The sequence below is a fragment of the Oryza glaberrima genome, chromosome 2 (assembly GCF_000147395.1).
Source record: "Oryza glaberrima chromosome 2, OglaRS2, whole genome shotgun sequence".
NCBI classification, from domain to species: Eukaryota; Viridiplantae; Streptophyta; class Magnoliopsida; order Poales; family Poaceae; genus Oryza; species Oryza glaberrima.
Window position 1 is genome coordinate 347,837 of NC_068327.1, and position 25,316 is coordinate 373,152.

The 25,316-nt window shown below is 40.1% G+C and overlaps 3 protein-coding genes across 6 annotated transcripts; 2 read left to right on the top strand and 1 right to left on the bottom strand.

Annotated features, from left to right (window-relative positions):
• Positions 1 to 4,375: 4,375 nt before the first annotated feature.
• On the top strand, positions 4,376 to 8,662 carry LOC127762809 (uncharacterized). 4 transcript variants are annotated; one of them, XR_008015585.1, is made up of 8 exons: positions 4,376 to 4,878; positions 5,026 to 5,125; positions 5,334 to 6,130; positions 6,250 to 6,364; positions 6,561 to 6,656; positions 6,737 to 6,827; positions 7,088 to 7,197; positions 8,017 to 8,658. XR_008015585.1 is itself a non-coding variant. In XM_052287303.1 (7 exons), the coding sequence occupies exons 1-6, from the start codon at positions 4,823 to 4,825 to the stop codon at positions 6,818 to 6,820; spliced, it is 1,248 nt and encodes a 415-aa protein (XP_052143263.1). In that variant the 5' UTR covers positions 4,376 to 4,822; the 3' UTR covers positions 6,821 to 6,827; positions 7,091 to 8,662. The 4 variants fall into 4 exon arrangements, 1 of the variants encoding a protein (XP_052143263.1); XR_008015583.1 differs by having other exon boundaries at positions 7,091 to 7,197; positions 8,017 to 8,657; XR_008015584.1 differs by having other exon boundaries at positions 7,095 to 7,197; positions 8,017 to 8,657.
• A 1,357-nt stretch (positions 8,663 to 10,019) lies between these two features.
• LOC127762812 (uncharacterized) lies at positions 10,020 to 14,707 on the top strand. Its single transcript, XM_052287307.1, has 10 exons — positions 10,020 to 10,261; positions 11,131 to 11,209; positions 11,296 to 11,390; positions 11,933 to 12,037; positions 12,140 to 12,219; positions 12,488 to 12,578; positions 12,677 to 12,784; positions 13,182 to 13,268; positions 13,515 to 13,583; positions 14,318 to 14,707. The coding sequence occupies exons 1-10, from the start codon at positions 10,058 to 10,060 to the stop codon at positions 14,462 to 14,464; spliced, it is 1,065 nt and encodes a 354-aa protein (XP_052143267.1). The 5' UTR covers positions 10,020 to 10,057; the 3' UTR covers positions 14,465 to 14,707.
• An 840-nt stretch (positions 14,708 to 15,547) lies between these two features.
• On the bottom strand, positions 15,548 to 18,264 carry LOC127762810 (salt tolerance receptor-like cytoplasmic kinase 1). Its single transcript, XM_052287305.1, has 2 exons — positions 17,618 to 18,264; positions 15,548 to 16,452 (listed from the first exon to the last, which is right to left on the bottom strand). Exons 1-2 carry the CDS (start codon positions 18,147 to 18,149, stop codon positions 15,764 to 15,766), a joined length of 1,221 nt encoding a protein of 406 aa, XP_052143265.1. The 5' UTR covers positions 18,150 to 18,264; the 3' UTR covers positions 15,548 to 15,763.
• Between the last annotated feature and the right edge of the window lie 7,052 nt (positions 18,265 to 25,316).

Sequence of the window (25,316 nt, forward strand, 5' to 3'; positions counted from 1 at the left end):
CACATCTCGCCCGAAACTTTCAGTTTTTTGCAATTTTTTGTGAATTTGGTCAAACTTTATTCAAATTCATTCAAAATCAGTCAAAATTTCAAATAATTTCGTACGAAAAAAAATCTGAATTTCGGTTCTTTCGCTCACCTCCGGCAGAAAACCAAGTTTCGAAATTTAAAACCCTGAGCACAAATCCTTTGGCCACGTACATTCCGGTTCAAATGTAGTGGCCGGATTTAAATCCATTTTCATAAAAATCAAGCACTGGTTCGATCCATTAGTAAATTTCTGTTCATGCTTGGTGAATGTTATTAATAAACCGGTTGATTTTGGAGGCATGCGGATGCAGCAAGAGCCAAGAGCAGGCAGAGGGGGTGATGTGGCATGCAGCCTTTTTACATGTGGAGTGTTCCTTTGCTTGTAGTATCATCTGATGATTGCTGCGTCCCTCCTTTTAATTTTGTCACTTCAATGCATGTGTTCTCTCTTGTCCTATACATCCCCTATCTATCTTCAAACTGTGCATCGATCGATCTGGCAGGCATGAGGAGAATTTGTATACATCCGAAAACATATACATATACTGGTTAATTAAGAAAAATCAAGTCCTTTTAGCTACTAGAACTGTATTACTACAGTTTTCAGGCTCTCACTGTTTCTGTATAAGCTGCCGGTTGGTCGTCAGTCAGCTCGATCGCTCAGATAAGGTCAGGAAGGACATACAGTAATTAAGCTCTTGGTGATCTGAAATTCTGATTTCTCAATCAGATAGATGATAAGACATTCATTTGGAGTATACAGTTAATTAAGGATGCATTAAGGAGCTAGGAGTAGTACATTTGGTGTAGCTAGATGATATTCTCACGCATTCAGCAAGTGGCAAAATGCATGCATGCAGCCCTGCTGGTCTGAACTCTGAACCCAAGGATGGACAGCTGAATGTTTGCTTTTTTCTGAAAGAGTATCATCTGAGATCTATATCATTATCAGCTAAGTTCACGGCCGATATGGCGCAATGCAACGCTGTAGCTATCAGGCCGCTTGTAAGTATCCTTTGTGCTCTCTTCTATTCTGTTGTCGGCTACAGCTACAGTACACCCACGTATACCTGAATATCAGAATATGAGATACCCTGATGATGAAAAATAGAGAAAAATGGAACGAAAAATATAAATGCTAGATTAATTGTTCTTGGGATAGAAAGAAAGGTTCCAAATGGGTAAAGCTGCCTAACCCACAAACACACACATGTATATATATGCACCTTTTTATTAGATCTGTTCCTTTCAGATGGGGGACACTAGACTGACTGCTACAGAGAAACATTGGGGCCTACTGCTTTTTGATGTCCTGCATTTCACATTTCTTTTTGAGAAAAATGATGCGTCGACGTTATGGTACCTGATGATGGAGGATTTTATACGGAATATAATTCATATACATGATCAACTAGAGCTACTTGTCTTGTCTGAGTTACATGTAAGGTTAATGGAGTATAAGATATTTATTACTTGTAATGAAACAAGGAGACTATACAGCATTTGGGAAAAAGAAAGATAGAGAGATAAAAGAACAGGACAAGAAATTAAGAGAGAATAAGGGACCCTTTCAATTGGGAAAATGGAGGGGGGTAAGGAAAACACGGGAATTTGACAAAAATGTAAATATAAAATAGAGAATTGTAAAATAAAGAAAAAACATAGTAATAATATTTTTGTTGGACCATAAAAAAAACAAGATAATTTGAGGAGAGATAATAGACTCAAAAGAATATTTCTATGGGTTTGTACCTCATGTTAAATTTCCTCTAAAACTTATATGAAATGAGTTATTTTCTATGATCATATAGTGTTCATTTATTTGATTCAAATGGTTATATAGGAAAAAAGAACCTCTAAAATTTCTAGATTTTTCTTTAATTTAAAGGGGGCCTACCTAAAATAAGAGGGTATCGGGAGTGGACCCTATATATTTTGTATGATAATATGATAGTAAAGTCCTACCAGGCAGCAAAATCGTTCCAATGGGCGAACAAAATTAAGAAGGAATCGTACGTTTTCATTAGCGTGTGATTTGGTTGCGTATGTAGTCCGGACTTAAATCGCCCAATTACTCGATCAATCAACATTCCCTTTATGATTTGTTTTTCATTTTTGCGCTGGTCGATCGTACTGGAACAAGGACGACGAAGACGCCGTACACCCTGATGGCAACATGGCTAGCTTAGCTAGCTGATGAACGAGATTGATTGCCCGATCGATTGTTCTAGCTAGATCGATCAGGCCGCTGGAAGGAACGAAATGAATCAAGCAAGTAGTACTGTAATCACTAACAAGGGAGCATGTCAGTCTAATTGTCTCTTTGACTAACAAAATTGCTCTATTAGGATATAACTTTTATAAAATGATTAAATTTATTATACTCATATTCAAAAGTATTGTACTACTTTTGTAACAGAGTAACTGTCAAAAAATTAATCTAACAAAACAGAACAAGTATATTTTTAACCTACAGAAGTGATCGAGTAGAACTGTAGAAGTGTACATGCATGATGGGCATGGAGTGCCATTCCAGCAGCAAACTGAGAAGCTCACAAAAGCAATCATCGAATCGTCAAAGATAGACATGAGTGAGAGTATAGACGATCGATGCATGCATCGAGGAGGCCACACCTGCCGGGGCCATCCATTCATTGTTCCAACTAACGACACACCTATCTTCTATCTATAGCTATTTCGCGGCGACCACAGATTCTGCCCAAGCGGTTTTTCTTTCTTGGAGTAATACAATTCTTTTCATCATAAACTAGTACAAATATATATTAGCAAAACTATGATGTACTCCATATATATAATATTTCTTCCGTTTCACAATATAAATCATTTTAACATTTTCCACATTTACATTGATGTTAATGAATCTATATAGATATATAGAAAATGCTATAATGTTTTTTGTTGTGAAACGGAGATAGTACTTCATTTCTTTCGTATTGTAAGTTATTTAAGTTTTTTCTGAAATCAAACCTCTTTAACAATTTGATCAAGCGTATACATCAACATGTGTGATAACAAATAAATATACTATCAAGACACACTTCTAGGTGATTTTAGTGAAACTAAATTGATATTGTAGATGCTGGTATATTATTCTATAAAACTCGATCAAAATCAGAAAATATTGATTTTGGCTTGGCTAGTCTATTGCATAGAAAGCAAAGTGTGGGTGATTAGTGTATAATTGATTAAGGTTTAACTATTTAAAAACTTGATAATGGGTTTTTTTATTTCTTTAAAGAGAATTATATAATTATTTTCGTTTTGCACGAAACACAATATTTGTCAATTCGAAAAGCATGTTTATGATAAACGAGAAAGTAACAAGTTCTAACCATAGTATCGAACGCAACCTTACAACATAAAACAAATAGATCAGTACATGATAGGGCCAAGGTTTTCTTTTCAAAAAAATAAAACTGAATGTGCATAGTCGAGTACAAGCTTTCTCTTACAGACGGGTAAAGGGTTATCTTTCCCATGATAAACGGATAAATCTTACCATTTTTTTATTTTATAAACTTGCTTGCGTTAGATAATAAAATTTATTCTGGCCTTGGATTAAAAAAAACTACAACTAATTATTAGAGAAAGTCGATAACTGCGAATTAGAAAACCACTCATTATCATGATCGACGGTTGGACTACTGCAGGCATGGAAGCAATCGGCCTATATGCAAGCAAGGGGGGCGGCCTGGGTGTGGGTGTATTGAATGGAGTGCCCGGCCCGGAGGAGGAGAAAACCAAAGAGAAGAGAAGGTTGGGCTACGCCACTCAAAACTGATAGCAGCTGATTGCACTGCTGCTGCTGCTGCAATCTACTCGTATCTATCGCTCATCGATCGCTGATAGATAGATATGAATGAATATGATGCATGGGCGTTGGTTAGTTTGGTTGGGTTGGTTGCCGTATGGATGAGGGAAGCATGCATTTCAGGAAAATGATACATATAGATAGACTGATTGATTGCTTGGCACTGTTAGCTGTTACCCGATCCATCCATCCACTACTGTAACTGCTGTATCTGTATCTGTATGTACGAATGTATGATGGACCAGCAAATCTATATATCGATCATCTGCAGCTGATCGATGCAGGCAGCTATCTACCTCTATGCCATGCATCCTTTGCTGCTAATTGTACATGGTTATGGTATGGTATGTTCCTGCAGTTATGCCGATCCCGCTTCACCTGCTAAAAAAACCAGTACATCCATCCCATTCCCAGGTTACAACAACTCAGTATCGGATTTGACCTACAATTTTGGATGTCATGTATCGGGACGAACAGAGTTACAATATACATGCGTGCTGCTGCTTATTTACTGCCAGCTCTTTCTGCTAGTTGGATAAATATGGGCCTAACAAGATTGTTCTGTGGGCCTCAGTTAAATGGGCTTCTCACTCCAGAAGAGAAGATGGGCCTAACATGGAAGCCCACCTAATGTCCCCCATGAGGCCCATGACACGATCGACAAGGCCTCCCCCCCCTCCCCCTCCCTTCCGACTCCGACCGTCCGCCGCCGTCACCTCGCCGCCGCCTCCTCCCCTCTCCGCCATAGATACGGATCGGAGGAGAAGGAGGGACTCACTCCAATAGTATCGTCTATTATTGTTTGTTGCTCTCCCCTCCCCTCCCCCGTGCGTACGTCTCCGATTACCAACCAGGTCGCCCGCCTCTCGTCGCCGACCGGGCCGGAGCTGCTCGATCTGCTGCAGTACGTCCAGCCTGCAGCAATTCGGCCGCCCGCCCGTTGAGAGGAGAGGGAGAGGAGATGATCTCATCTTGCCCCATCTGCAACGTCCAGGTTCTTACGGCTGAGCTCCAATGGTATAGCTCTTCCTCTTTCTTGATTTCTTCTTCTCCTCTCTAGTCTCTCTCTACATAACGTACAGTATGCTATGCTACTGCTGCGATTTTACTTACCTCCATTGTGGTCTGTGCTTCACCAAACTGATTCTTTTCATCTTTTGCTAGGCATGCGAATGCCCATTTTGACGATGATCAACTCCAAACCGACATGGAATTGGCCCACCAAATCGCCCTCACTCAATCCACGCCCAATCCCCTGCTGCTGGTCTGTACTCCTCCCCACTACTCTTATTCTGCTGCTCGCCTTCTCATTCTTAAGTTTAACCTATGCTGCAAACATTTCCTAGTAACAATTACACTCCTGTCCCGCCTATTATGCAACTAGCTAAATATTGCTGTCATTGTCCTACTACTTCATCTGTTTCTCCTATAAGGAGTGAAAAAAATTCCCATGTAGCTGTCCTCTTTTGCAGGACACTCATCAAGAATGTAACAATCTGTTCGCTGGTGATCCTCATGCTCAAGAAGCCTCCTCAAGCATCGCCGGAAGCTCATCACTTCAGGGAAGTGTTTTGGATGAGCAAGTATCTTGCTTGCTCCAAGCGCAACTCCGAAGCAATGTTCAGGAAATACAAGGAGGTGTTATGAACTTGTTGAGAGCCTGCCTGGAATCAGAAGCTGGTTCATCGACAAGTATGATATCAGGACATGTTGATCACTATCAGAGTCTTTCATCAGAAGATAAGGGGTGGGGATGTGGGTGGAGAAATATCCAGATGCTGAGCTCTCATTTGCTGAAGCAAAGGCCGGAAGCAAGGGAGGCTTTATTTGGTGGTTCTGGATTTGTTCCTGACATCCCTTCACTTCAGAGGTGGCTTGAGATTGCTTGGGATAAGAAATTTGATACCCTTGGCTCAAGCCATTTTCATAACAAAGTTTATGGCGCCAAGAAGTGGATAGGGACCACGGAATGTGCTGCCCTTCTCCGCTCTTTTGGTTTGCGTGCAAGGGTTGTAGATTTTGATAGCACGGAATCATCAGGTCCTCACAGTAAGAACGGAAAACATGCACCAAAAAGAGTACAAGGGCCAATGGACAAGTTCTTGATAAAGAATGTTTCTCCAACATCTACATCTTCTGAACTTTGTCGAGAAGATGCTGAAAACATGAGAGGCCAACAGGTTCTTGTCGACTGGATCTGGAACTACTTTGCTAGCAGGCATTCTGATAACTCAGACAGTTCAAGGCGTGTGCTTGTGAGTGATAAAACGTAAGGGATGTTCTCAGAAATGTTCAATCTCACCATCTGAAATGCTTGCAGCTTTCGTAAGTGCATGTTAACACTACGCTTAAGAATGTTGTACACTGACTAATGTGTGTTATTCGCAGCCCATTGTATTTCCAACATCAAGGTCATTCCAGAACCATAGTTGGGATCCAAAAGCAAAATGTTCAACGTGGGAATCAAGATCGATTTACCCTTTTGATTTTGGACCCTGGCCATGTAAGCTGTCGCTACTATTCATTTTTTTAAAAGAAAAAGGAAAAAGAAATTTGTTATAATTCATTCTGTAGTATATCATTAATTTTTGTTCAATTGTGCATATTTTTTATTATTCAATCTTCTGTAAACATCCAGAAAATTTGTTCTACATTTCTCTGCCAAATTAAGATATAAACTTTGCTCTAATGGTTTACAGAGAACGTCAGATTTGGAGAGGGCTCTTCGAAGCAAGACAGGATGGCAGCGTCTAGTGAAAAGAGGTGTCCACACTCTTAGGAAGCCACAGTATCAGGTACATCAAATCACCCAAATTTATGAACTTTGAAAGGGTTGTGCAGTTCATACAATTCTGATATGCCTTCGATTTTTCAGTTGTGCTATGTGGATCCTGGAATTGCTAGTTCAGAAGAAATGGAGCAGCTGAAAACTATTGATAGTATCCTGGTCAGGTTCTAGAATGCTGGTGCGTACAATGAGTAATCGTGTCTTACTTTGTCACATGCTAATAGAGGAAAATGATACAGTTTGCTCGCTCATGTATATGAAAAGTCAAAAGATAATCAATGATGTACTTGATGAAAAGTTTATGCAAAATAACAATGGATTTACATACCTGTATTTTGTTGCTTCATACGAATTAGTAATTTTGGCCTACTTATTGACATTCAACATTGGTCGTCTCAATTGTCTTTATCTAATTATGCAAACATTTGTTAAATGGAGGAGACAGGGGAATACATAGACTACAAGGCTTGGGATGCTCTTCCCTGCTTGGAGAAACATGGACCATTGATGCATTGCTGACTGCTGAGCTCTGCGTTGGGTTTTATAATGTATGTATGGCCTGTCATGCTTGTCTCTATAGAGAAGTCCAATAATTTCCTTTTGCTTTGCTCCTACTTATTTAAACATTATCCGGACACTGAGCATTGATGCCCTTAAAGTCTTATTATTTTTTTAGCTTTATGTATATTATTTCCTTTAGAGTTTTGTTCCATCTATGGTTGTTCTCTCTTTTTTAGTTCCATTGGTTTCTTTCTTGTATTCTAGGATTATATAAATTAATTTATCTATTCAAGTAGCATGGTGAAAATATTAGAAAATCAGCAACATTAGAACAATTTTGATACAGTATTTCAGCAAATCTAAGAAGTAGGAGTATAAATATGAGAATCAATGAACTTTAAGAAGATAATTGGTAAGCACATATTGTTATTACAATCCTTCACCTCTATTTACATTATTCTTTACTTTTATGTGCATTCAACTGACATTCATGTCAGTATTATTACATGTCTATGTATAACTTCTTAACTTTATTGTTGAATATTCCTTACTGCATCCTGGTTGTTCATGGATCTATATACTGTATGGTTCTGGTAGTTGAAGCTGGCAAAACTGACTACATGAGCATTATGCGTTTACCATGAACCTTACTATGCCAATTCTGGAACTGTTTACTGTGGTATAGATGCAGTTTACGTAGAAATGCTTTGGCAGGATTGCTGCTGCTTACATGATATGTGAAGTAGGCTGACTGTCTTCAGATTGCTTATTCCAGTGCATAGCTCTTGCATCTTATTCTGTGAATTACCATGTACTATCTGAAGTTGTGAATTGATCTGCATAGAGTGTTTGCCTTTATTTTATAGATGCCTTCTTGGAGACCCTCACAAGTCACAACCAGTTCAACTGAAGTGGGCGACTTTCATAATGCATCTGATTCTGAACACTGGGGTTGCATTTAGTTACAAGATCAGATTCCAATAGCAGATCGAGAGGTGATCGGTCCCAATAGATTGTCTGAAACTGGTCAGGTCATCTGAACCTTGACAAGATCTGTAGTTGTCATTTCTGTTAGAATGTATGCCGCCTTGGTAAATATTCCTTGGCAGATAGTAGCTCTTTTATTATGTGAAACAGAATATCTGAACGTGACTTTGGTAATATTCCATTCTGCATATGTTCTCTCGGCGCCTTTTCATCTTCGGTGCTTACAATTTGCAGTCTACCTTTGATCTTCCTTTTTCCCTCTCCCTTGAGGTCTCATTTTCCCTGTCTGAAATACGTTGGGAGATCATGCAATTTCCACTAATACTAACAACTGTCATTGTTAGTATAGTATTTTGTTGCTGTCATTGTTAGTATAGTTTTCTTGCCTTTGTAAACTACTAGTAAAACAGTTTTCACTGTAATGGATGAACAGTCCAGATAGCCGATATATAATATTTTGACAGTGGTACATGCTGTCATGCAGAAGTGCTGACAAAATTCAGATCCATTTTGAAGTCCACTCCCTTCGTCCCACAAAAAATTAACCTAATACTGGATGTGACACATTCTAGTATTATGAATCTAGATATATCTCTGTCCAGATTTATTGTACTAGAATACGTCACATCTAATTTTAGATTCGTTTTTTTAGGGACGGAGGGAGTAATTCACATTAGTTCAGCATTTCACTTGGCAGAAAGTAAATGAGTGCCAGCAAATGACTCTGGCTGCTAAGCCCAATTCGATTGACCATGTCATATCTGGTATGGAACTGGGATTTGGTATAATTTTAAGCTAGCTGTCTTTGTAGCGTCCCAGCATAAGTTCAGTTACTTGTGTCATTAGATTAAGAGGTAAACATATTTAATTGAGAAGAAAATAGTTTGCACTCTTTAGACCAGCCTCCACAAACGAACAGGATCCGCCGCACTCTCTAGACCACGGCACTACTCAGCGTTCTTTCTCATTTTTAAAGACCCTGTCAGCTTCATTCATTTTTTTTATGAAGATATCCTTAGCATTATTAGAGCTTTATCCATGCTGTGTGGTACACAGAAAATCTCTGAAAATTATATGGTTCTGTACTAAAACGACCATATTCTATCTTTGGAATTTCGATCGAATTTAAGGAGCCGAGCACACGCGTGTAAATATAAAGCTTTTACTAGTAGTTTCCTGCTTTGAGAAGAAGAGCAATTTAGTTGCACGTCCAACTCTTCCTGTAGGCAGGCATAATGTAGCCGTTGAAATTAAATCCCTGACGAGGATAGTTACTGATTAATTATTGGTGACAGCGGTAGTTAACTACTCAAACCGTGGTAGTGGAGACAGCAGTGTACTCTATTTACCAGCAATTTAGCACTATGTAATATTGTTCTTCCTTTCATTGAGCAGTTTGAAACAGATCATTTGATCAGATTATTTATACTAAATTATCTACACGATTATATACATAAATTAACTATTATAATAAATAAACTTAACAAATAGCTTAAATCAATAAATCTAAGCAATCGATAGATTTTTTTGTAGAAAGTATATAATTTTAAAGACTTAAAACAAACAATCAGCAATAATAATGTTTTATTTTGAGATGGTAGATGACGACAGAATCACGAAAAAGACATATCAATGAATTTAAGCAATCAATATTTTTTTTAGAAAATATATAATTTGAAACAAATAATGAGGGACAATAATGTTTTATGTTGAGATAGCAGGTGATGACAGAATCACGAAAAAGAGAGGCTACCGTGGCTTATCTCTGTGGGCCCCGTTGGTCAGTAGGATATTAAGGAGACATGGGCCCACGCGTCATCCTCACGGGAGCTTCTTGTCTTCTCTTTACAAGAGAAGAGAGAAAGAAGACGACCACGCCACCACCGCTCGTCTCCACCGCGAGCGAAACCCAAAAAGGCAATGGCGACCGACGGCGACGCCCTCGAGTCCCAGGCGGCGGCGGCGGCCGAGGCGGCGCGGGAGCTGCGCGAGGCCGCCGCGTCCCTCGTCGCCTGCCGCTCCGCCGACGAGGACGCGCTCCGCCGCCGCGCCACGGCGCTCGACGCCGACCTCCGCCGCCTCCAGGCCTCCCTCTCCACCCTCGCCCCCACCACGCTCGACAAGGTGACTGCATCCCGTTCTTCTCTTCTACTCATCTCCCTCTTCCTCTTCCTCTCCCCGCGCTTGCTTCCAATTCGATCTCACTCTCTCACTCACGCGTCGCCTCGTACGGGTTTCGGCGGCTTGGAATTGAAACCTACGAGCTGCTAGTACGTTAGATCGTGATTCGTTTCGTGATTATCTCGCAAAGCAGAACGCTTACGCGCTTCACGCCTTCGTCTGGAGGATTGAGATGTAAAGTTTGCACGCCCGCGATCTGGTGCTCGTCAAACACTGGATTTGTTGCGCCACCTCCCTGGAGATGTCTCCAATTTACATGCTTCATATTGGTTTTCAAAGTTAGGAATCTGAGGCGTGTGCATCGAGCTGGATGCTGGCCATGGCCAACGATTATTATTGTTGTTTTTTGTATTGAAATCTCGAGGCAGTTTAGGCAAACTATAGATTCCGTCAGAAATCTGTCCCCATCCTTTACTGCTCCGTTTAGAGATCCTTGGAATATTCGCTCTCCCTCATGCTTGTGCAAATTTGTAATGCATCCACTAGGTTGCTCAGTACCTGGATTGAGAAACATTGTCCACGGCTCCGTCGTTGCTAAGCCAAAAGGGTTAATCTCAACCTAGAGAATTATTACAACCTATCTAGATTTAATCTCCACTGTCTCCCATGCATTTCTTTAGCACGCACAAGTGATAAAATTTGACCTGTTTCTAAATTGATATAAGAGTCTCCGTCCGCATGTCCAAGTTTATCACACTCCTTTTTAGATTTTCTACTTACCTTTTGTACCTCTTTTCTAATATATAGTTTTCTTCTGTACTTCTGTTGTGTCATCTGTGAGAATTGTCTCATTCTGCCATTTATCTATATAGGTTGAGGAGGAACTGGAGCGTGCCAGGGTAACAATCTCAGATAGTGACGTGGCTGCATTTCTCCCAAGCAAGCGGAATGGTATGCTATGATTTATCTCACCCCCCATGCCTGTCTCGGGGAAATATAACTGTTATTTATGGAATTCACTTCTCCTTGAAATTTAGGGAAGTTCCTCAAGACCTTTGTTGGCCCTGTAAATGTGCGGGTGGCGAGAAAAGAAGATAAGCTCAGAGTGAAGGACGAGTACAACAACTACAGGGTAGACTTTAGATGCTTCTTCGATAATTTTTTTTAGAAAGCTTATGCATTTACTTTGGATATGATTTCTTGGACCAATTTAATAAAGCTATCTGTACTTTTTATTACTTTTATTTTGATGACTTAAGCATTCTAAATTTCCAATTACTCCAATTGGTGTATTCTTTAAATTTTGATCTGTGATAAGAATCACTATTGAAGAGAAGTACTACCATTTTCTACAAAAATCTAAGTAAATTTCAGATTATCAAGGTCAACAAGTATGGTGTGTATTCAATCTCAGACAGCATGCTGATAAAACCTCGAACCTGTTTTGTATGTCATATGGTTTAATTAGTAAATACGGGAAACATGCAATTCTGGACTAATACTCTAGAAATCATGTTGAAAGGTTATGTAAGTGTTCCTTTTCATGTCGAATTCAAGCAGTCCTTTCTAAATTGAACATAGTGGCTTAACTGGTAGAGTATACTTGGTATAATTTTCGCTACTATAAATTTTTATGTCATGCCTGACAGTATTGATGGTTTCATTTATTTGCAGGATAGGGCTGCCTATATGTTTCTATTGTTCCCATCCATTCTCCTCCTACTTAGATGGTGGATATGGGATGGATGCCTTCCAGCCTTGGCAGTTCAGATGTACCAGGTATTTAGTGCCATGCAGTGATTGACCCTGAATATATTCTCTCTATGTATGACTTTGCTGTCCAGCAGAAACGATCTAAAGTTTATTTGTTCCACTTAACAGGCTTGGCTACTATTCCTTTACACAAGTTTTGCTCTGCGGGAGAATGTGTTGATTGTAAATGGAAGTGATATTCGTCCTTGGTATGTGTCTGAATTTCATTGCTTACAGAAACTGTCAACTGCAGCACTCAACAATTTTATGGCAAATACCCATTTTTAATGCACGGACAGACAAAAGTGCTTGATTTTTTACTATATGCGAGTTATAATTGCTGGTATGGGAAATATCTTATATCAAAACATCTTTTAATGATATTCGTAAAACCCAATGTTTCGTTTGTTCACTTAATCTAGCAAAATCAATTCCTTTCCAAAGCACTTATCTTAGAATGCATTATCATCTTTTCAGGTGGATATACCACCACTATTTAGCAATGCTAATGGCTCTCGTTAGCCTTACATGGGAGATAAAGGGACAGCCTGATTGTTCCAGCAAGCAGGTAAATGATCATTTTTCCGAGGAAACTAGCGCTCACTTTGGCATCAAACCTTCAAATTTTGGAACACTGAACTCAGACACTATGATTTTTTTTTTCAGAGGGGGGTACAACTTTTCCTGCGGTGGGCTATCATGCAAGGAATTGCAATGCATCTACAGAATAGGTACCAACGTCAAAGATTGCGCACCCGGATAGCTCTAGGAAAGGTAAGTTTCTGTGGTTCATGTCTTGCTTCAAGACAGTACTCAATAACATATTCTTTTAGTGCCAAGTGAAGGTGTACAGCTTGTTTCAAGAATAAGATTCAAATGAGTATCATTTTCAAATGATATGTATACAATGCAAATGCTTATCAAAAGCAATTTAATGCACTATTTGCTTGATGTTTATTGATATTTGCATATCAGCTAAGAGTTCAGAATATCACTGAAACTAATTTAGAGAAGATGCTCTGGTCTTTTAATCAAACTAAGTCTTATGGGCAATGGTCGTTCATACAGCTCAATAGACTGTTGAAATGATGCTGTATATTGTATCATCTATGTACCTTTCTCAAGTTCTATCGGTGTTGTTATTTACTGTTTCATATTTAATTGCATGCAGGCTAAAAGAATGGATGTTGTTGCTGGAGAAACAGCTGGTGTGGAAGGGCAGCTCTTGCTACTTTATCCGGTCCTTTTCACATTACAGGTATGTGTAAATGTGTCTTGTGAGCTGAAAGCATGGCAGATCCAAGTTGTTAGTAATTGTAGCCCCCCATCCAGAATATGTTGTCTCATGTTGTTGGTTCTTGATATTTTAGTCACTTGTTTCTTTTCCTTGCTGAAGTTTGCTTCCGATTTCTGGATGTTAGCACAAAGATGATTAATTAACCATTATATATATCTTTCATATTCTGCACTAATGCGCTTCATCTTGGATGCTATGTGTTGTCAGGTTTTCGAAGGATATGTTGGAGTATTACTTCTTAAGACGGCTTTGCACGGGCTTGCATCAGAATGGCAGGCAAGAATTATCAACTATGTAGTTTTTGCAGTTGATAGTTAATCAGATCTTCATGAGACTTATTAGGGCCTGTTTGGTACAGCTCCAACTCCTAAATATAACTCCAGGAGTTGAGTCTGGAGTGGAGTTGTGGAGCTGCCAAAACCCAGCTTCACAACTCTAGTACATTTTGTGAGAGAGCTCCACCCAATTCCAGTCCCAGTTTTGGTGGAGCTGAAACTGTTTGGCTGAGCTCCAGCTCCAGGAGGGGTGGAGCTGGAGCTAGAGCTGTGCCAAACAGGCCCTTAGGCTGAGTTTGTTTCTTAGAGTTCCCAACTCCCCTCGTTTTCCTCGTGCATGCTTTTCAAACTATTAAAGTGTGTGTTTTACAAAAAAAACTATAGGAAAGTTGCTTTAAAAATCAAATTAATCCATTTTTCACGTTTTTTTAGCTAATACTTAATTAATCACTTACTAATGAACTGCTCCGTTTTCCGTGCCGGAGGGGAACGTTTCCAACCAGCAGAAACAAATGCAGCCTTAGATTGCTTCCTTGCTCAAATTTACTGCTGTTTGGCCTTTTTGCTCAGTCATCTGCATAAAATGCATTTCCGTAATATTTGAAAGGAAAAAAAAACTTTTTAGAAAATGTAATGTGCCGATGAAGCTATAAACTAAACAAATCCCAAAGCATCCTTGAGATGCTGATTGTCCTCAACTGATAATTTATAACGCTGCCATTTTTCACTTGCCAGGTTGTAGTTTGTGGGATCTTGCTGGTGGTAATGGCAGTCGGCAACTTTGTCAACACGATGGAGACTTTGATGTTAAAATTGAGGTTCAAAGCAAAAATGAAAAGAGCAAAGAGCAGGCAGGATCTCAGTCGCCAACACCAAAATTGACACAGTGACCCATAATGGTGACTCCATGCTTGGAAACAGCGAATGCTGACACACCATCTCTCTTGTAAATCCCTTAATCCATAAACTGTTTTGGCTGCCCATGATTTTGTGTTTTGGTAATTGTTTCACATTGAAGTTCATATTCTACGGTCAATGCACGATTAAAAACACTGTGTTAACTTTACCACAGATGGGAACGCTAAATTTATGTGATTTGTATGTGCTAACAGCGCTTGCCTAAAATTGCAGAGACCAATAATGTATTATGTCAGTAGTCAGTAGATTCCGTGGCTCTAATTGCAGAGAGCTAGTAACATGCTGAAAATGAACAGTCCACAGCTCAGACCATATCAATGCTTCTGTGGCTCTATTTAGTGGCATTAGAATCGTGTTCAGAGTCTTGTCCAAAGTTTGAATGTTTCACAGGTTTCTTTATGTAGTGCCATCAGAATTTGTGTTCCTCTATCTTTGTGTTTGAAGGGTTCCATGCAGAACACCCAGTGATATAGAGAAACATCAATAGAAATCATTTGGTTTGATTGGACATGAGAGAAACATCAATAGAAATCATTTGGTTTGATTGGACATGAGAGTTGTAACTCATACAACCTCTGGTTGGTCTTTAATCCATAGAACTAACATAGAAGAATTGGCAGCTTGTAAACCCTTTACCTGTTGGTTGAAAAGTCAGGAGTGTGTGATAACCATTTTGTTCCCCATTTTTTAGACAATGGAATTTTGTTTTGGACATACTGTTGTACCTAATGGGAATACATTCTGCATTTATGAGCTTGCATATTGGCAATATCTTCCATGCTGTGGTCCAGCAAGAAACCTTTGCAAGTTTGCAGACCTGCCAATCATCAGTGCTTGAGACAAAGCAAAAGGCAACGGAGCTCGCTACTGTGTATCACTCTGATTGCGGTAGCCTCTGTGCTAGTACCTCAAATTCTTTCAACTACTGTGTCTAATCATATGCAATCCATCCAATGACATGCACCATCATGATTGAATCATTGAGCCCATCTCATTTCTGTATGATTAGTTTTTGTCTGTCAGTTCCACACCTGAAACTCAAGATCATAGCATCCAAATGCACAAGCTGCACTCTTAATTTAGAAATCGGTATTTACATTCCAGTATTTCATCACTCTAATCAATTGATTCCAGTCCTTTCCTAAGCAGTGTTCATCGTTTCCTACAATTAATTAATTACCTTGCCAATAATAAAACACACAGACACAAAAATAACTAAGTAAATCATCTACAAAATAAAAATAAACTGCAATCCGATATCCATCATGTGGAATCGGAGGCATCGTGCAAGTCGTGATGAGCAATGGAGATGGACATCGCCGCCTTCTCCGCGATGGCCGCGCGCACCTGCGCCATCGTCGGCCGGAGGCCCGGCTGCGCCGCCAGGCACTCGACGGCGATCCTCGCCACGTCGCCGGCCTCCGCCGCGTCGTAGTCGTCGCCCAGCCGGCGGTCGGCGAGCCCGTCCACCCCCTCCGTCCTGACACGCGGCAGCAACCGCGCCGTGAGGTTGCCCCCGCCGGCGCCGCCGTCCGGGCCGGGTATCCCGGCGGCCGGCGAGCCGGTGATGGCCTCGAGCAGAAGCACGCCGAAGCTGTAGACGTCGGACTTCTTGGAGACGATGCCGGTGCGGAGGAAGAAGGGGTCGACGTAGCCCGGCGAGCCGACGGCCGCCCTGGTGGGCGCGACGGCGGCGGAGAAGCCCTCGCATGCGGAGCCCAGGTCGCAGAGCCGCGCGCCCAGGCCGCGGCCGTCGAGGAGCACGTTGGACGCCGACACGTCGCCGTGCACCACCGGAGGCGCGCCGTCGTGGAGGTGCTCCAGCGCGCCGGCCACGTCGTGGACGACGCGCATGCGGTGGCGCCATGGCAGAGGCGGCGATGCGCCGCCGTGGAGGCGCTCGGCGAGGGTGCCGCCGGAGAGGTACTCCAGGACCAGTGCACCTCCCTCCTCTGCACGCAGTAACAAAATTTCTTTTAATTAATTAGGGGTTGTTTGGTTTGCTCCCAAAGTTTGCCAAAGGTTACCATACCTCATGTTAGGCAAGTTTGACTAAGTTAGCATATTGTTTGGTTCATAGCCACACTTGTGGCAAGATTCCTTCTCATTTATTTAGGCCCCACATGTCATCAATTTAATAAAGTGTGGCACAATCCAATTTTACTAGCCAATGTGTGGCTCACTTTTTTATAAGCCACAACTTAGACAAGTGTGGTTAATCTCTTAAATTAACAAAAAAAAAATAACAATCGTTTTATATTATAAATCAATTTGACATATATAATATACCAAATTAGTTTTATTAAGATAAAATTAAATATATTTTGATAACAAGTTTGTTTTATGTTACTATATTTGTATATAACTTAATTAAACTTAAATAATTTAACAAAGAAAAAATTAAAATGATTTATAATATAAAAAAGATGGAGGAATCGTAGGTTAATTAGATGAAGTACAAAATCATTTGCAATTTCTTTTTTTTTGGGGGATTTGCAATTTCATTAGTTTGGGGATCAAAATTGAATTAGAATTAGAATTAAAATGATATATACGATCGAAAGCGATCGTGTTGAGTTAAGTTTTGGACGACGAAATGGGACGAAAATAACAGGTCGTTACTCGTTAACGTACTAGACATAAATAGGCAACAGTGAAGTGACGTTTGTTCTTAATCGATCGGTAGGTAGGAGGTAATCTCCATTTCTTCTTCTTATTGTTTTCCCCCGTACGACGTACGCATACCATTCTCTACACATGTTTTATTCGTTCGATTTGAAATTTAATTTGTGAGGTGAAATGTAACATCATACTAGTAGTCATATTGAACTAACTTAATAACAAATCTTAAGAGGAGAAAGAAATTAAGCAAAGTAAAACAATAAGAAAAAAAAAACTATAACAAGCAGCAAGCTAAGCTAGCATCAGAGTTGCATGCAGATGCAGTGTAAAACAAGGGAAGAAGAGAAAAAAAAGATGTTCCCTTTTAAGACTTTTAACCACACCAAGACGAGGTAACGTAAGCTTAGAGTCAAAGCTTCAATAATTTGTGCAAGGAAAAAAAACACACATAATTCAAGCAGTTGGAGTAGTAGGAGAGAGGAGAGTGACGTGTACCGTGGTCGTCGGAGTAGGCGAGGAGGGAGACGATGTGGGGGTGGCGGAGGCGGCGGAGCAGGTCGAGCTCCTGCCGGAACGCGCGCAGCCACCGCTCGCCGCCGCACCACCGGTGCACCTTCACCGCCACGGGCGGCGAGACGACGGCGACCCTGCAGCTGCTTGCCAGGTAGACCGTGCTGGAGCCGCCTCGCCCCACCACCGCCGCCTCGTCGAAGCCGCCGGTGAGCGCCTCCACCTCCCGCCACGTCAGCTTCCAAGGCTCCCCCTCCTCCTTCGTCGACGGCACCAACTTCGCCGCCGGCCGCAACAACGGCAGCTCTTGCTGAGGAGGAGGAGAACACGGCGGCATCAGCTGTCGTGCTCCCGCCCCGCCTTCTGCGGCCTCGGCGTCGACGTCGGCGGCGGCGGCAGCACGGTGGCGGCGCCGGAGCCCGGAGAGGCAGTGACGGAGGAGGAGGAAGGTGATGGCGGCGGAGGAGAGGAGGAGGAGGCAGAAGAAGAGGACGGCGAGCGCCATGGCCACGTCCATGGCGCCGCGCTAAGCTTAGCTTCTTCAGTTTGGGAAAGAAATGCAAAGCAAAGCAAGAGCAGAGCAGAAAATGGGTTCATAATAAGTATGCATGGGCAGATTAATGTACAGGTGGCAGTTTAGTTTTACTACTTAACCACAGCTTTGATTTGATTTGATTTGATTTATTAATCCCTAATCTTGATTCCCCCTGTGGGAATTTAATATTAAGCTAGCCCCTCAATTCTGGTCAACGAATGATTATATTAACAACATGGTCTCATCTGGTCTGTATATACATGGTTGCTGTTAAAAATTGTTTTTAATTCATAATGTGAATAATTACACTGTCTCTTTTAATTTATTTATTTATTACAGTAGGAGTAGTACCTTCCCATACGGTGAATATAGAGTCAACAGCATCACACGAAAATTAAAGAGAGGGATAGTAGGATGCATTAAATAATTTTGCAGTACAACAACATTTTGAAAATCTCTGGGCTCCTTACGATGTACGGATACAGATATATGAAATTTAAATTTTGGGAGTGGTAAAGATATATACACGCCGACACGTATGCACGGCGTACGCGTATACGCAGTTGGTTGGATCAAATCCCCACGAGTTAGCGACTACTAATCAATTTGGGATTAATTTGCCGATCGAGAATGAACAGTGCTTCCAGTTAATGTTGTTCCTGTCAGTACCAGCAGTTTGTACTCAGTTTGCGTGGACGGCGCATTATAATATATAAACACTCCTCCAAATACTCAGTGTTGTTAATTTGGACAGCGCAAGTAATCTCGAATTTAAATTTTGAGTTGTTTTTGGATTATTTTAGCGACGGTCGATCAGTTTAACGGACTCCACGAGGACGACAGCTTACGACCAATGAGTTAATGAGTGGTGGGTTCTCCCATGCCCTGCAGTTAATCTACTGTGCAATACTTGTGTTAATTACTTCTTCACCTGCGACTACTGTTCTTCTGCCAGCCAACACAGTGTCATGAATCATTTTGATTTCCATACACACGTGTAATATCCATAATTTAAATTTTATTTTCATAAAGTACAACATACTAGTGTGTTCATTTCGTGAAAGTGCTAACAATCTTATCTTATACTGATATGGTTTTCCAAGCTAGCTAGTTAAACACGATTTTTTTTCAGTGAAATTTAAACACATGCTCCCTCTTTCCTTTTTTTTAACTCCTATGTGATACGTAAGAAAACAAAGGGAGTATCTTGCACGCAAGCTAGAGGTGTACTAGGCATAGAACGTGACAAGAGACAGAAAACAAACAAATCTAACGAACTACCAGATAATTACAATTAATTAGTAGTCCTAATTAAACACAAGAGAATCACAAACCAACTTATTAGCGGCGTATAGCTAGTGTAGAGTGGTACTGCCTTGATTTTAATTTAGCCGTGTGAGTGAGGCAACTGTGATATGCCTAGCTAGCTAATTAAGCAGGAGTAGTACTAATTACTACATCCTATCATTGATGAGCTCTATCTATCCAGCTCGAAGTAACTCATGTCGCTCTTCACCTAGTGGTACGATCTAGCTAGCTAAGAAAACCCAACGATTGATTAAGGTTGATCTGTTTTAGCTTGTCGTAACTAAAGCTGGAGCCAATCATTTAAGGTTTAATTTGCATCATGTGTATACTCCATATATATATTGTTGGGTTAGTTATGCACTTATGCAATGCAAGCAAAGAGGTTAGGTTGGATTTATCTGTGGATTTGTCAGCAGCTGTAGGCTGGCTGCTTCAGTTTTTTCTGTGGATTAAATCTGTCCCCTGTGTTCAGAAGCTGCATTATATTGCTGCATGCGTGTGGACAAGGGAAAAAACGCATCGCATGCTTGATCTTTATGGACTTTTGGTGAAGCGTCGCTTTCTTGGTTTCATACTGACAAAGTCATTCATAAGCAATACGAGCTAGGCTGCAGACAAATTGATGATCCATTTTGCTCACATGTACAACTAGCCAGCTAGCTGATTCAATGGACCTTCTGGTATCTCAAACTGCTTACAGATGGAAAAAAAAAAGGATAGTAGATTTGTTATTATGCTGCAGGGTGAATAGACTGAATTCTGAATAAGTCATTCATATTTGGAACGGAGTAATTAACGCTAAATGAAATTAATTAAGAACCAGTTGATTGATTCGTTCCTACTTCCTACTACTCTCACTGTCATAGCAGCTGCACTGTATCTTTCCAAAAAGATCAAGATCAAGATCAATATACACACCATCAGGTTCTTGTTCTAGTTAGTACTCCCTCCGTTTCGTTTTATTTGACACCGTTGACTTTTTAGCACATGTTTGACCGTTCGTCTTATTCAAAAACTTTTGTGAAATATGTAAAACTATACGTATGCATAAAAGTATATTTAACAATGAATCAAATGATAGCAAAAGAATTAATAATTATTTAATTTTTTTGAATAAGACGAGCGGTCAAACATGTGCTAAAAAGTCAACGGTGTCAAATAAAACGAAACGGAGGGAGTACATAGCTATTACCTCACATATATTCAAAAGGGGAGAAAAAGTCAGTGCCCAACTAAAATTCTAGGACCCAAGTAATAATGCCAACAGAAAGAATTGCGATAGTCATACTTCATCATGCATAAACAAAAAGAAAGACAAGTCCTTGATAAAGCAAAGAGAAAACCTAACCGAACTAATTAATCGATTGAAATAGTAGGATAAGAGAAAAAGGAGGTTACTCAGAGACGACAATAACCTGGCACAAGTTTTCTACCGCTTAATTACTCGCCTTCACTTTCATGATATTGTTTGATTTATTGATGCTAACATCACACCATCAAATTTAAGCGATATTAATAAGGAAAAAAAGGGACGGCTAATTTAAAGTGACACTCTTCCAAACCTACCTGCTTTAGAGCAATGCAACCAAATAATAAATTGTTACAAAGAAACTAATCTATCTATACTACTTAAAAATTCGTAGTGGTGGTCTTGATTCCTGACATAGCAGACGCATCTGACAAACACGCGTAATCTCAATCCGATTGCCATATCCAACGGCCCATCACGCGATCGCTCCTCTCCCCATCACGCGCTCGCTCCTCTCTCTCTCTCGAATCGATCTCCTCCCCACGCCCACTCCTCCTACCCCGCCGCGTCCTTCGCCCTCCTCCCTTCGTCGCCTCCACGCCCGCCGGCCTCCTCTCCAGATCGGCGATCGCCGCCGCCCTCTCTAATCTCCTCCGCGCCTCCACCTCGCATCGGATCGATCCTCCACTTTCGCCCTCCTCCCTCCTTTCTCTCCCACCCAAGGCTCGTACGTGCTGCCACCGGCTCATCAGCCCCGCCGCCGCTCCTTCCCTTCTGCTCCTTTCCCTCCCCCAACTACCGGCGCCGCCACTGATCCCCGCCGCCGGAAGCCCTCCAGTCGCTAGGTCACCGCCGACGCCGACCTGCTCCGAGCAGATCTCTCCCTCTACCGTCGTCCGCCATCTCTCCCGCCACCGTCGTCCGCCGTCTCCCTACCCCGCAGGTCTCCGGCGCGCCACAGAGGGATTTCCACGCCGACCGGTCACTGCTGACGTCGTCTTCTCCCTACTCCACCGCAGGTACTGCTTCATTGCTTCCGCTCCCACCTTCCTCTTCTCTGTTTGATTCTGAATTTTATCTGATCTTTTATGTGGTAGCTAGGTCTTTTATCCCTGCTTCTTTTGTTCTTGTTATTGGATGAGCGGATTGATCAGAACGTATGTGCTCGTTCCAGAGAATCAACAAAAATCATATAGGCATCATTTATGTTTTTCTATTTCCATTTTTTTTCACTAAGTCAATCAAAGAAATGGTAAGTTCAGATTGTTATGATTCTGTCTTAAAATTTTGGGGAAGTTACTACTGATGTGCATATGACTAGGTCGACTCTACATTGTAGATGAGAACATTTTGTGAAAATTAAAACCATCTCATTGCAGCAGTGTCCGAGTTGTGAATTTACTGATGAAAATATCCAAACTGAACGAAATTTGTTTTGCTGTGGCTCTTATTACTGCATTTAGGAGGTCAGTGTATTTTATTTTTAAAACTCTCGCTGATTTGGTTTCATTTCATTTAGGTAGATACTGAACTAAATTTTTACCAAAGCAAAATTACCTCGCTGATCTTGATAATTACGGTATAATTTTTGTGAGATTATTCTCTCTATTTTCAAATATAAGGATTTTCATATTATTTAACAAAGATTATGTTCGATCATATAAAACTTTATATCCCTTTACCGAGGAATGATAGGAGTTGAGAAAATAGTTTAGAGTCAGATAAAAAGAAATTTGAATGGGAGGTCAGATTGAAGGTAAGTTATTCTATAAATCCTTATATTTTTTAATAAATTTCAAACATTTTCAATGCTTATATTTGTAGATAGAGAGTAGCTACTTTTACGTTATTTGAAGGGATTAAGGAGAGGGCAATAAAATTAAATGGGAGGGTTGTGTTTTATTTTTGTTTTTGATAGAAAGTGTTAAGGTTATGATTGATTGAGATAAAGAAGTATATGAAGAAATTAAATAGAAATGGTTGTAGTTGGTTCAGATGAAAGAATATGTAAAGTACGTTAAATTTTTATATATTAAAGGTAGCTATATTTTGAGATGAAGGGAGTAATTAAATTGGCACTACTGTGGATGGAGTTCTGTCGTTGTGGGTCACTAAGACGAGCTGCTGGTGCTCTCCATCTATATTTATATATTGTATAGTAGTATTATGTTTATGAAAAATTATGTATTTTATTTGAGTAGGCTATTTTGTCTAGGAACGTATGAGTTCTCTGGCAAAGGGTCTTTCGTCTAGAAGCTTCATGATTGATCTAATGGATTTCGCTATCATTCATGAATCTCCTGTGATCCAACGGTCTATATATTTTTACCATCTGACGGTCCTTGCAATTTTAATTTAATGAAACCGTTCTATTTGTGAGATATTCTCAATTTGCAGACTATAAAGAACAGTTGCATAAGTAATCTTAAAATGAACTTTGATAAATATTCTACTTATTTCAAATGCAGTTATTACATTCAGTTGATAATTGTTTATAATGGTCGATTTGCTCGCATACATTATTTAATACCTGTTCATTTCAGAATATTCAACTATTGAGGCAGATACAGGTTGACAACTGATCTAATTAAGCAATACAAGATCCTTGCGTGTAAGTATCATATGCTCACAGCCCTTTAAATATAGTACGAAATTGGGGATGATCAGACCTTTGTGTTGAATCCTCAAACAAAATAAGATACTTTAAAATTTTCTCTCCAAAATATATGAATTTGTGTACCATCTGCAGTGTGGATGGAAGTTCTTCTAAAAAATCAGTTGCAGGGGAAGTCCAATTTGCACTTTGTACCATTTGCAGGGGACCTTCACCCTTCTACTTATACTAAGGTAAACCTTCCAAGCATGGTTTTTCAGTTTTGTCCGCCACCATGATCAAATAAGATTTACATTACTTGATGTTAGTACTATAGATTTGTGTATTTTTACTAATTCATATAATTGGTTTTTCCTGACTGCAAATCACATGAGTTCAGGTCCTCATGTTGTGATTTAATGTTCAGAAGACTATTATAGCTTATGGGTACTTGCTCTAATATAAATTTTGTCAAAATATATGTCGAAGTTACCATAATATTGCAGATTACTCTTGCATCTAATCCCTGAATTTTAGATTGGTGCACAGTGATTAGTTAGGTTATTTTCTGACTAAGGCTGATAAAATTAATGTGTACACTCATATGAAATGAACAGTTCGTACTACTCTCTAAGGGACAACCAAATTGTTTATTCGACAATGGTATTAGTTGCATGGAGTATTGTGTTTTTAAAATTTGAAGAAATGAAGAGGTTAACGGTCTAAGCTGCTTTGCATGAACATTACTTTGACCTTTAGACCTTAAGCTCAAAGTTGTCTTATTTGTCCAGGGACTCAACTTTTGGGATGTGTTTATTGGCATGAAGAAAAAAAATACAAATATATGAAGTCTTTGACTTATTAAGTCACTGTAGGTGTTAGTTGATGGAAATGCAGAGCTGGCACTATAAGGAAATGAGGGTGTTGAGGCAAGTGTTAAGCACCAAACTTCTTCCGCCCGCAACAGCCCTATCTTCCATGGGAATTGTGTTAGTATTTGTTTTGCTATGGAATGAGAACCATTGTGTAGAATTTCGTAAAGAACTTTAACCATCGTGTAGAATTTTGTAAAGGATTATGTATCATTTCATGCATTAGGAATGAGAAGCAGATGAAACTGTAGTCAATCTTTCCAAAGTATTGCATGAAAATATGAAGTGTATCAATATGTAGGTTCTTAATCTGCCGTTCCATTAATCAATTTTGTTATATGGGGTACTAACATGTGAATACTATAAACATGTGAAAATTATAAATATGTGACATAATTATTCTTAGTTCTATATTAAATATTTTGTTACAGCTGATTTGCACAATGATTATTTATCATCATTTCACTCGGTGTGATTTTTTCCCGTTGCAAAGCACGGGCACGCTACTACTAGTCTAGCTCAAAATATTGGAAGCACACAAAAACCCCCCTAAAGATTCTGCATATCTAAATCCAGCAGATTTTGAGGGCATTTGTGTGGAGTAGCTACTACTGTACCTGGAGTATATCTAAGCAATCAATATAATCGTTGGTTAGGTTTAGAAGATCATACTATATCTCAGGGATTAATTGGAAGCAATCCCCAAAAGTAAAGCCAATTGTCTTTTAGCAGTTGTTAACAATAGAATAATTTTCTTGAGTTTCCCTATAGGAATGGAATACTGACTTTAATTTCTTTTTCAAACTCTTTTGTATTGAAAATTCTTGTTCATGAAATACAACGCACATTTTCATTGAAAGGAATACCCCATTCAGTCTTCGATAAAGGAGTAACAATTTTGAATGATCATTCCTGCTCCACCCTGAAAATGATAGTATTTTTTTTCTTTCAGTAGTAGCACCCTAAAACAAAAACCTTACTAAAATACTTGCTCCAAAACTTTATTTTCGTTGATATATGCCATTTTACATTTCCAGGACTCTAATGACCGAATGAGGAGAGCAGTAGGGTGCTTGTGCAAAGTATATATGGCCCAGAGAAACGGGTGAAATTTGGGCCTAATTTTT

Bases quoted from the DNA above. Each gene is read 5' to 3' on its own strand.
- LOC127762809 (XM_052287303.1), top strand. From the start codon at position 4,823: ATGATCTCATCTTGCCCCATCTGCAACGTCCAGGTTCTTACGGCTGAG. The intron at 5,126-5,333 runs GTCTGTACTCCT...CCTCTTTTGCAG, and splicing joins CGCCCAATCCCCTGCTGCTG to GACACTCATCAAGAATGTAA. The intron at 6,131-6,249 runs GTAAGGGATGTT...TGTTATTCGCAG, and splicing joins GTGCTTGTGAGTGATAAAAC to CCCATTGTATTTCCAACATC.
- LOC127762812 (XM_052287307.1), top strand. From the start codon at position 10,058: ATGGCGACCGACGGCGACGCCCTCGAGTCCCAGGCGGCGGCGGCGGCC. The intron at 12,579-12,676 runs GTAAATGATCAT...TTTTTTTTTCAG, and splicing joins CTGATTGTTCCAGCAAGCAG to AGGGGGGTACAACTTTTCCT. The intron at 13,269-13,514 runs GTATGTGTAAAT...ATGTGTTGTCAG, and splicing joins CGGTCCTTTTCACATTACAG to GTTTTCGAAGGATATGTTGG.
- LOC127762810 (XM_052287305.1), bottom strand. From the start codon at position 18,149: ATGGACGTGGCCATGGCGCTCGCCGTCCTCTTCTTCTGCCTCCTCCTC. The intron at 16,453-17,617 runs GTACACGTCACT...TACTGCGTGCAG, and splicing joins CGCCTACTCCGACGACCACG to AGGAGGGAGGTGCACTGGTC.